General features: G+C 52.2%; 2 protein-coding genes across 3 annotated transcripts; both read right to left on the bottom strand.

Annotated features, from left to right (window-relative positions):
* Positions 1–288: 288 nt before the first annotated feature.
* CUNH1orf56 (chromosome unknown C1orf56 homolog) lies at positions 289–3,203 on the bottom strand. Of its 2 annotated transcripts, none has more exons than XM_039246269.1 (2): positions 1,721–3,203; positions 289–418 (listed from the first exon to the last, which is right to left on the bottom strand). In XM_039246269.1, the coding sequence occupies exons 1-2, from the start codon at positions 2,748–2,750 to the stop codon at positions 297–299; spliced, it is 1,152 nt and encodes a 383-aa protein (XP_039102200.1). In that variant the 5' UTR covers positions 2,751–3,203; the 3' UTR covers positions 289–296. The 2 variants fall into 2 exon arrangements, with proteins under 2 accessions (XP_039102200.1, XP_039102201.1); XM_039246270.1 differs by having other exon boundaries at positions 1,725–3,201.
* An 85-nt stretch (positions 3,204–3,288) lies between these two features.
* On the bottom strand, positions 3,289–8,957 carry BNIPL (BCL2 interacting protein like). The gene is made up of 8 exons (XM_039246217.1): positions 8,661–8,957; positions 7,984–8,208; positions 5,790–5,972; positions 5,494–5,596; positions 5,201–5,332; positions 4,272–4,358; positions 4,015–4,113; positions 3,289–3,632 (listed from the first exon to the last, which is right to left on the bottom strand). Exons 2-8 carry the CDS (start codon positions 8,168–8,170, stop codon positions 3,596–3,598), a joined length of 828 nt encoding a protein of 275 aa, XP_039102148.1. The 5' UTR covers positions 8,171–8,208; positions 8,661–8,957; the 3' UTR covers positions 3,289–3,595.
* Between the last annotated feature and the right edge of the window lie 1,771 nt (positions 8,958–10,728).

Below are 10,728 nucleotides of genomic sequence, written 5' to 3'. Positions count from 1 at the left end.
GAGTCTGTGTCTCCCTCTCTCTCTGACCCTCCCCTGCTCACGCTGTCTCTCTCTCTCTCTCTCTCCTAGAAATAAATTAAAAAAAAAACACAAACGACTTCAGAAAGGAGGAAGAGGAGCAACCTCAACATTTCATCCTGGGGGGCGGGGGGAGGAGAGGGATGGAATAGGCCGGAGACAAGGGAAGGCAGGCCCCATGGTGTCAGCTACACAGTTGGTTTTAAGGTTGAAGAGATTTCTGGTCTCTACCCTCAAGATACCTCTGTAAAAAGACACAAGACCAAACAATGATTTTTCTAGTTTTGTTTTTCTGTACTAAAAATATCCAGGAGATTCTGGGACTGAAAGGGTAGGGAGGTGGAGATGCTGACACCTTCTCTTGTGGATGAAGTGGCCATTACCTGCGGTTTCTCTCTATCTGGGTGAGGAAACAAAAGAGAGGAGGGGAAGTATTATAACCACATCTATATTCTTGTCCCTTCCTCTTCATTCTTGCTTCATCTCCCTCCCCATAAGCCCTCATTCCCTCAATGCTACTGGCCCCTATTTAGGCTTCTTTATATTGAATCGATGGTATTGGATACCCAGGAAGGAAGACAAAAACAAACTGGCAAAATGACTGACCATACATATACTATTTCATCATGCTTCCTCTCTGCCCCAAAGGTCCTGAGCCTATGAACTGAGAATATTTTATCGGGTCAATCAGAACCTTTGGTAGTTCATTTGATAAAGCAGAGGACTATCCTTCCTGAAGAATTCTTTACTTAAGTTACTGGAAATAATCCCAGTTGGGACAGTGCTGGTTAAGAGCATCGGCTCTGGTGTCAGTGCCCCCCACTTCATCTATAAAGTGAGTATGAGGGGCACCTGGGTGGCTCAGTTGGTTAAGTATCCGACTTCAGCTCAGGTCATGGTCTCACGGTCCATGGGTTCAAGCCCCGCATCGGACTCTGTGCTGACAGCTAGCTCAGAGCATGGAACCTGTTTCAGATTCTGTCTCCCTCTCTCTCTGACCCTCTCCTGCCCACATTGTCTCTCTCTCTCTCTCTCTCTCTGAGAAATAAAATATTAAAAAATTTTTTAAGTGGGGGCGCCTGGGTGGCTTAGTTGGTTAAGCGTCCGACTTTGGCTCAGGTCATGATCTCACAATTCATGGGTTCGAGCCCCACGTCAGGCTCTGTGCTGACAGCTCAGAGCCTGGAGCCTGCTTCAGATTCTGTGTCTCCCCCTCTTTCTGCCCCTCCCATGCTCATGCTCTGTCTCTCAATAATAAATAAACATTAAAAATTAAAAAAAAAATAAAACTTAAAGTGGGAATTATACCTCACAGCATCATGAGGATTGATCCTGGTAAAGCGCACGTAGTAAGACCTTACATATGAGCTATTGTTACTAATAAACTGCATTAATGAGCTGAGAACTATGTCTTCCATATCTATTGTCTGCATCAAGAGTTGTCGATATATTTATAGTCTTCACAATTTGGTCAATAATCCTCTAATGACCAATAATAAATACATGTTGCCCATTAGGCAACCAGCAGTTGCTCAAGAAATAAGCGGCGTCAACGGCTAACAATAATGTGAATGACTAGTGTATTATGATTCAATGACCAAACGGATAACACTTCATGCAAGCACCTGGCTGGTTCAGCAACGGGATTTTGGCTATCAGGACTTCTCATCAACCAAGATCCTGGCTATCTCCAAACACTTACTTACTGGTTGCATCTCTGTGAACACTGAAGACAGACTGTTCCAAATATCCTCTAGCCCCATCCTGACTCGTCTCCAAAAAGCGAGGGCCGGACTGGGGCTGGGGCTGGGGCCAAGGAAGAAGAGGGTTGCGGGTCTGAGCCTGTCGCTGAGGGGGGGTATGGGAGAGGTGGTGGTGGTGGTGGTGGTGGCGGCGGCGGTGGTGGTCTGAGTGGCGCAGCTGGTGTCAGAACAGAGACTGGTGTCCAGGGGGCACTCCTCCCGGAGCCGGTTGCAGGGACATTGCTGGTAGGTGCAAGGCCGGTGCTCTGTGCGGAGTTGGCTGAGCGCCCCGACGCGAAGTCGCCCCGAAAGACCCTGCAGCTTCCCTGCCCTGGACCGGCTCATGGTGCCAGACCTGCAGTGGCAGTGCCATGGGCCCCAGGGCATGAGCACCAGCTGCAGATCCTCGGGTGGGGGCATGGCTGTTGGCGAGGGGTGTGGCCACCGACTTGGGGTGGAGCCTGCTGTTGACCACTGGCTACTGTAGGGGTGAGCGGTGTCCTCAGCCGACGTCCAGGTGGAGGCCGGCTGGTCCGAAGAAGACATCCTGATCTCAGGCTCCTGAGTGTTAGCTTTAAATCTGGGGCTGGGCATCCTCACTGTGTTGGAAGTCGCTCTGAGCACCCCTCCGCTCACGTTATTCTTCCTGGCGTTAATCACAACGCCCTCTTCCAAAGACTCATCCTCCTCCGGCGACGACACAATCGACTTACGGACGCCGGTAGCCACCGTGGAGGCCAAGAGCTCGGTGGCGGCCGGGCTTGCCAGGCGGTCAGCACTGGCCACGAGGTCATCCTCATCCTCCATTGTCACCCTCATCTTCTTGGGAGCCCCGGTCCGGAGGGAAGTTCGGTAGTTGCGGGACATAGGGACCCCGACGTGGAAACTGACCCGCTGCGTCTCGGTCGCAGTCAGGCCTCGGGCCCCCGCCGCCCGGGGCCCCAGACTCAGCAGCAGGGCCCATAGCAGCGCGCTGGCGGCGGGGACCATGGGGCCCCGGCAGCGTGCGGCTGAGAAGGAGGCCAGCGCAGGAGGCCGGGCCTCCTACCTTCTCCCTCCCTCCCACTCTCGGGTCGTTGGAACCGAGGCCTGTGGGGCTCCTGCCGCGCGCCACGCCCCTCCCCCAGGCCCTCTCGGCGCAGCCCCCGGGGCTCAGCTAAACACCCCGGAGCCTCTGCAGCCAGAATGAGCCCGAAGCAACAGATGCATTGTGATGTAAGGCCCCGGGCAAGCAGTGCACTTCCTCGCAGCGGGGCTGAAATCTCGAAGGGCAGTTTATTGACGACCACAGAGCTGGACTGACTCCAGAGGACGCAACGACTGGCTTTGACAGCACTCCTTCCCAGGCTCACAGGCAGCGGGCGGCACAGGGAAGGAAGCAGCAGTTCTTCAATATCTAGGGAGCGGACTCCTGGTTCCCAGCAGCCAGGCCAACTGCGGTCCGCTAGGCCCCGCCCACCCCTCCACCAATCGCCCAGCGTCACAGACCAGCAGCCCCCCCCCCCACTTTACATGGGAGGAACGCGACACTCAGAGAGACGCAGTTCTGTGCCGACGGTTCTGCAGCTCCAGCAGGACTAACACCCACAGCCTCGCCCTTTCCCGCACAAGACACCCCTACATGCACCCCTATAGCTGAAGTGATGGTTCCCCGGGCAGATCAGGTGGCGGGCCTCGGAGCCCCGCTTTGAAGGCAGGGTTATGAGAGGAATGACAGGTGAAGGTCCAGTGGCACTGGGATTGAGGATGAGGGGGTCGGATGTTTCAGGGGTAGGACACGGGCAGATGGATATCTTTGCTTGGTTCTGATCAGGGTCCTGGGTTCCTGTCTTAGGCTAGGTCCCTCCTGAGCCATGGAGATCCCGGTCCAACCTAGGAGAGAGAGAAAAACAAAAAAGCGGTACAGGAGCGGGACCTGGATTTTACTCACTGGTTTGGAGAGAGAAACCAGAGCACTGAAAGAGAAGATCGGGGGCTTGAGCCGGTGGTCATTAGGCTCCTTAGTTCCCTCGGACCTCCGGCCACCGCATGTTTTCTCCTCTTCATTGCCAACCTATCCCCTCTTGACCTCTTGGGGAGATCTCAATCTCCTCTAAATTCGGCGCTGTGAACATTCCTTTATGCTCTGATGCCTCAGCACTTACATGTATCGGGTTTTTTTTAGTTCCCCTGCATCTCCCCGGAGGCATTAAGAAAGTGGGAATTGGCTTTATACATCCCACCCCGAACCTTTATCCTTAAGCTCAGAACTCACTGTCTGACAGCTTCAGGGATGTGAACCTGATCCAAGGAGATGAGTTGGGCCAGCTCTCCCAGGCTGTTCAGAAAACGGATCTTTCGTGTGAACTTGGAACTGAAAAGAGAGGATAAACCAGGGCTCCTGGAGAGGCTTACAAAGGGAAATGTGACAAATACGGTGCGGGGAAGGCTAGGAAGAGTCAGGGTGGGGGCGAGAGCTTCTTAATCGCGATTTTGAAAACGGGAGCAGGTCCTTGTCCCCCAGGCTCGTACCTGATGAAGGGTCGCAGCAGCGCCAGGAATGCCTTCACGTACCAGGTCGCGTGGACAACCACCAGAGCGCTCAGGTTTTTCCGGAGCCTACAGAAGAGGAGGTCGTCCTCTTCTCCCACCGTCGTTCCAGAAACTCAGGTGGAGCTAATCTTCTGCCCTTTCGCTTCTGCAGTTTCTAGATTTCTCTGGCAGTCGGAGCTAGTCCCCTGCAGTCTGAGCTCCGCCCACCATGTTTAGCCCCGCAAAGCTCCTCAGTTTCACGAAGCCGTCTTGTGGGAACTCCTCAGTCTAGCGGCCTCTGCCCCCTCTCCCTCCTGTGCCCTGCCCTTGCAAAAGGCCTTGGCGACCCCCCTTCCCCCTCCCCCTGTGACGAGGACAACTGCCAGAACTCCAGGTGGAAGAAGACCGTGAGGAGAAGAAAAAAAGAAGAGGCCAAAAGAAAGAACAAAGTGAGCAAAGGGAAGATGGGGAAAAGAAAGGGGGAAAAGAAACATCGCGTGAAACAAACAAGTCAGGGAAACAGGCAGAGAAGAGAGGCAGACAGTGGCTGTCTGGGAAGTGAAATAAATGGAGAGATGGTGACAAAAGGGAGCCCCTTCTGGGTGCCAGGCGACCCGCTACGCGGATTTACTTGATTTCCACACGTGTCCAGTGGCAAAGGCATTCTTGTTGCCATTCTGCGGAGAAGGAAACTGAATCCCCGCAAGGCGAAGTGACTTGCCCAAAGTCACACGGCAGGTAAATAGGAAAGGCAAGATCTGAAACTAGGTTTCCCTGACTCCGGAGTGAGGACAGAAGACCGGAGAGGCCTGGAAAGGGGTGTGGAGGGACGAGGAAAAGAGGAAGGGACTACATGGAGGAAGGAAGAATGGGAAGAGGGAAAGAGCAGGTGCAGAGAGACTTGCCGCCCTCCCAGCCTCGAGGCTCACCGGCGGTCCAGAGCGTGGTAACATTGGCGGATCCAGCCCAGAGCTGGGACCTGGGCCCTGCTCGTGCCTCCACTCAAGTGGACAAGCAGGTAGTTCTCAGCTACCAGCAGCTCCAGAGTGCCCACCATATACCTGGGGGACACACAATCGTCAAAGAAGGTACATGCTTCGGGGCGCGCGGTGTGGGAGGAACATTACTGTAGACTCGGCAGTGAGCTGCTCATCACACATTTCTTTTTTTGCTTTCCCCTCCCTACCATCCACCCTGGAGCCCTGCAGGGCTTGGGCCTCACCTGAACAAGTGCTCCATGACATAGGTGTAGTTGGGGACACTGCTGCTGGGGAGATAACAGGAAGCAAAGACGATGACAGCGTTGAGGCCATCACCATGGTAACCTGGCAAGGACAAAGGGACAGCCTATTCATCAACAACTACACACTGACAGACGGTACGTCTGCTTGGGTGGAGGGACTCTGAGGGTCGCTGGGAGTTACAGGGAGGATTCTGTACCCAGTCACCGAGTTTCCAACTTCAGCATTTTATCCGGGAAGTCATAGTTCTTACCCCTCCCCTTTTGGTAGTCATTACCTCCATGAGAGAGGACTTTCTTGTAGGGCTCAATGACAGTCATGTCCACTCGCTGCTCCCGCTGTCCTGTTCGGAACACCCTCCAGTGACGACCATCTTCTCCAGCCACATCCCACATACAACCCCGGCCCAGCCTTTCTGCTGCGTCACTGGCCCCCAGTCCCTCTGCGCGGGGCAGCTCATCTGAAAGAGAGGGATGGGAAGGGTCCCTAAGGCACAGCACATACCTTCAGTGTCATGTAACCTCCCCAGGTTCCTGGAGCTGATTACTCCACCATCTCATTCCTCAGTGTTTTCCAGGACTCCAGCCCGAGTTTGTCCAATCAATCCATCCGCTTGCTGGTTTCTCTTTCCTGTGACTCAAGATCCTCACGTTTTCCCTAGACACTGGCCTTGAGGTAACCCTGCACTATGGTAGGTCCGTGGCCCTTGCCAGTAGTAGTTATTTTTTTTCTGGATTCTTTCTTTCCATGCTCTTCCTCCGGTGAGCGCATCTCTGCCCATGTCTCCCATCACCACAGTAAGGTGACGATTTCAAATTTGCCTCTCTAAGCCGCACCTCTCTCCCAACTCTGGGCCCATGTCCCTAATGCTTAGAGTGGACATCTCTCGTTTGTGTCTTTCTGTCGTCTTCAAGTCACCAGACCCAAGCGGAATTCAAACTCATTCTTTTCTCCTCTCTCCCATATTTCCTTTCTGGGAGCACACAAATAAAGGAGGGGTAGAGAAAGAGGGACAGATGATCTGAAGTGGGCTCTGCGCTGACAGGCGGACAGCAGCGGACCTGATGTGGGGCTCGAACTCATGGGCCCAAGATCATGACCTGACCTGAAGTCAGACGCTCAACCAACTGAGCCACCCAGGCGCCCAGGCCATATTTCCTTTCTTGATGACTCCACCCATCTAGCTGCCTGAGAGAGAAAACTGGTGTCATCCAAAATTTTCTTCTCTGTCAGCCATCAAGCCAACTGTACCCCAGATCTTTTTCCAACTATCTCCATTACATTCTCTTATTATTCTTTCCACTATTACTGTCCTGATTCAGGTTCTTAGCACTTCTCACCTGCCCTTAGTGCTAACCTCTTAACTGGTCTCCTTGCCTCTGGTCTATTTAGTCCATTCCACCCTCTACGCCCTTCCTACAACAAGCTTTGCTTTCTACCCTACCTTTCTTATTCAAATGGCAATATACTATACCCAGTTTTTCTGCATGATCCTTCCCTAGCAATGGGAAACAGCTGCTTCATCTTAAAAAATGGTTGCCTGGTATTTAGTATTCCATTGTATGGATGCACCGTATTAGATTTCATACTCTACTAATGAACCTTTAGGTTGTTTCTAGCCTCTTTAGAGTCATCAGATCTGATAGTGTTACTCCCTTGATTAAAAGCATTCAGTGACTTCTCATTGCCTACAGGATAAAATCTAAACTCAGTGGGGTAGCAAGGACCTCCATGATTTGACTCTTGCCAACTTAACACAGTACCCTGATTCAGAAGCTCAGGTGACAACCTGGACATCTGATTGGTGTCTGAAGCCCAGGGCCATGCTGTGGGGACACTGTGTGGACGTCTGGAGAACTGGTTGGTATGGGAAAAACCCATACACTTGGTGTCGGGAGCGTCGTGAGTAGAGAAGAAACAAAGTTTTGCTTAATATCAAAATAGTGATGCTTACTACTTTGAATTCCCCAACATGCCATGTTCTTACCCCACTTGTTTCTTCCTCCTAGAATGCCTCCCTAGCTACCCGATAAAGACCAGCTCAGAATCCCCTCCTCTGTGAAGTCTTTCCTAATGCCTCTCAGGTGGAATTGACCTTGGTCCTCATCCCTGCCCTATACACATATGTAGACCATAATCCTTAACTACACTTATTTGTACATTACTAGACAGAGAATCCCCTGAGGATAGGACTATCATCCTCATCTTTATAATTCAGTTCTTGCTCAGTCATAGCATGTAACAGTCACTCAATAAAATTTTCCTTAATAAACAAAGGACCCTCCCCGTCCCTCTACTGGCTATTCTCGCGTTGGATCTATAGGCTTTTTATTCTGAGGAAAGTAATTTCGCTGACCTTACCACTCAGTCCTCACATATTGCTTCTAACTTTAGTCCAATTAAATCCTTCCTGAGCTTCTTTAACTCTAGCTTCTACTTCTACCAGCTCGAGCCCCAGGTTTCTTTCCCACCTTCCCATTCAAATTCATGTCCACTGTCCAGCTGCTCCGAGTCTGAAGGTGTCTCCAATTCGTCTACCTCCAGGTCAGAACTGCCATCAAGAGAGGAAGGTACGGAGTGAGTGGCAGAAGCTCCATGGCCTCTGGGTTCCGTTGTCAGATTCAGCTGCAGCTCTGGGGCAGAGAGACGCTTACGCATGGGGCGTGGGCCACACAGGGCTAAAGTGCTGGGCGTACCTGGGGTTGGGAGAGAGGAGAAAAGAATAGAAAAGTATGTGTGTGTCAGCCAGAGGAGGTTGGAATTCCAGTATATGGAAGTGAGGATATGGGGTAAATTCTAAAGAGGAACTAACACAGGGGACATCTGGGAAAAGAGAAGTGGAAGTGTAAAGGGATGAGGGCAGCAGACTGGCCTAGAATCAAGAACTTGAGGCCTACGTTTTTGTTTTTTTTTAACGCTTATTTATTTTTGAGAAAGACAGACACAGAGCACAAGTAGGGAGAGGCAGAGAAAAAGGGAGACACAGAATCCAAAGCAGGGGCTTTGGGCTCGGGGCTCTGAGCCATCAACACAGCGCCTGATGCGGGGCTTGAACTCACAAGCCGTGAGACCATGACCTGAGTGGAAGTCGATGCTCAACTGACTGAGCCCCCCGGGCGCCCCGAGGCCTATGGTCTAATTTACCAACCTGCCTGGGAGGCTCTCTCGGGATCCTCAGGATCTTCAGAAGGGTCAGCTTCCTCAGGAAGAAGTCTAGAGGGGAGAGGTTAAATGCAGATTAACCACATGGAGCCAGGTATCAATTTATCAAACCTCTCGCCCCTCCACCATTTTACCACCTCTGCCTTTCCCCCCTCCTTCCTTCAAGCCCTCGTTTCTCATCCCTGCCCTCCATTCCTGAGCATCCCTCCCTTTTCCCAAGGTTCGTCTGCCGCGGTCCTCACCTGGGGAATTCCTCGTCTTGCCACTCCTCCTTCAGCTCCAATTCCCCAAGGCTCAGGGGGGCTGCCGGCCCCGCTGCCTCAGCATTCTCCGTGGCCCTAAGAGTCCCCGGGGAGAAGACGTGATAGTGAGAAAAACTCGGCAATGTCTTGACCGAAGTGGATCGTAGATAGGAGACACGGGAATGAACAGTAAGGTACAGAGCAGGGCACGGGCCTTAACCCCTCAGATGTCTTGTCTCCTGAAGACATGTACCACCTCCATGTTCCTGGAAACAGATGCCCGCTGAAGGGTTTTAGGAGCCCAGGAAGGGTGGGATGTAAAGCTGGTCCTATGTAACTCTGTGGCGCTGCCCCACCTACATGAGTGGTAGACAGTCCACATCCCAATTGGCCAGAACCTGACAGACCTGCCCAGCTGTCACCAGGCACAGCTGGGGAAGATGGCACCTCATCAGGCCTGCCTTTCCTCCACCTCGCTGGGGAGTGGTCAGGGGTGGAGAGGCGGAGAAAGAAGGGAAGGAGGAAGATTTGCTGGGAAGGAGCACCTGGACCTAAAGATCTTTCCGGGTCAGCTTTCCTGAGGGCTGTTCTGGGTAGGGGGCATTAGAAAACACAACAGGGAGACTTTTTTTTTTTCTTTAAGTTTATTTATTTTGAGAGAGAGAGAGAGAGAGAGAGGAGAAGGACAGAGAAAGAATCCCAAGCAGGCTCCGCACCATCAGCAAGGAGCCAGACATAGGGCTTGAACCCACGAACCATGAGATCATGATCCGAGGGGAATCCAAGAGTCAGGCGTTTAACTGATGGACTGAGCCACCCAGGCACCCCAACAGGCAGTTTTATGACACAACACGATAGGGAATTATCCTGAAACCCCCAGGTCCCCGTTTCCTCCCTAAAGCTGCCCTACTCCTCCGCAAACTCCTTTTCTTGCAGCTGGGTCTCGTCCAGGAAGCCGAGAATTGCCCTGATCAGAGCTGGATGCTGGGAAAGTCCCTCCAAAGTATTCACTGCTTGCTTCCAGTCCAGTGAGCTGGATCGTACTCACCCAAGGTCTAACGCCTTTCCTCCCACATCTTGTGTGGTTCCCATCTTCCCGCGTCGGTCTGTCTTCCTGGAACACTCGCAGATGTCCGAGAGCGGGCTGTCCTGGCCACCGGGACTCTGGCCTTCTCACGCTCACTGCTAGATGCTCCTGCCTCCAGCAAGGGAGGGGGAAGGGAGGCAGCCTTGCCTTCAAACAGGTTTTGCCACCTCGCTTCCCTTCCCAAGGAGCAGGTTTGCCCCAAAGAAAAACCCTGCCTATGTGGGGGCGGGCTTTGGGGAGGAGAGAACATTTTCTAGAATGGCTAGTCTTGGGGAATCGAGGAAGGCAATTTGTTTTCCCCTCGAAATGCCGTATCATCTTCTGGGAGCTGCTCTTTATTTTTTTTTAATTTAATATTTTGAGAGAGAAAGGGAGAGCAAGCAGGGGAGAGGCAGAGAGAGGGAGAGAGAGAATCCCAGGCAGGCTCTGCCCAGGCAGTGCAGAGCCCAGACACCAGCTCCATCTGACAAACCGTGAGATCATGACCTGAGCCGAAATGAAGAGCTGGACCTTAACTGACCGACCAAGCCACCCAGGCGCCCTGGAAGCTGTTCTTTAAACAAAACAAAATAAAAGAAACAAAAAAACAACAACAATAAAACCAAAAAACAAAAGATAACGGTAAAAAATATTTTGGTTTTAAGACTATCTTGGCCTCACTTTTCGAGCATAGAAGCAAGATTGGGAAAGCTGTCATTAGGAGGGTTCTGGGTTCTAGAAGAAGC

Source organism: Hyaena hyaena, unplaced genomic scaffold (genome assembly GCF_003009895.1).
Source record: "Hyaena hyaena isolate Hyena2069 unplaced genomic scaffold, ASM300989v1 scaffold_284, whole genome shotgun sequence".
In the NCBI taxonomy this organism is placed as follows: domain Eukaryota; kingdom Metazoa; phylum Chordata; class Mammalia; order Carnivora; family Hyaenidae; genus Hyaena; species Hyaena hyaena.
Note: the sequence above shows the minus strand (reverse complement) of the source record. Positions and strands in the feature narration are given on the sequence as shown.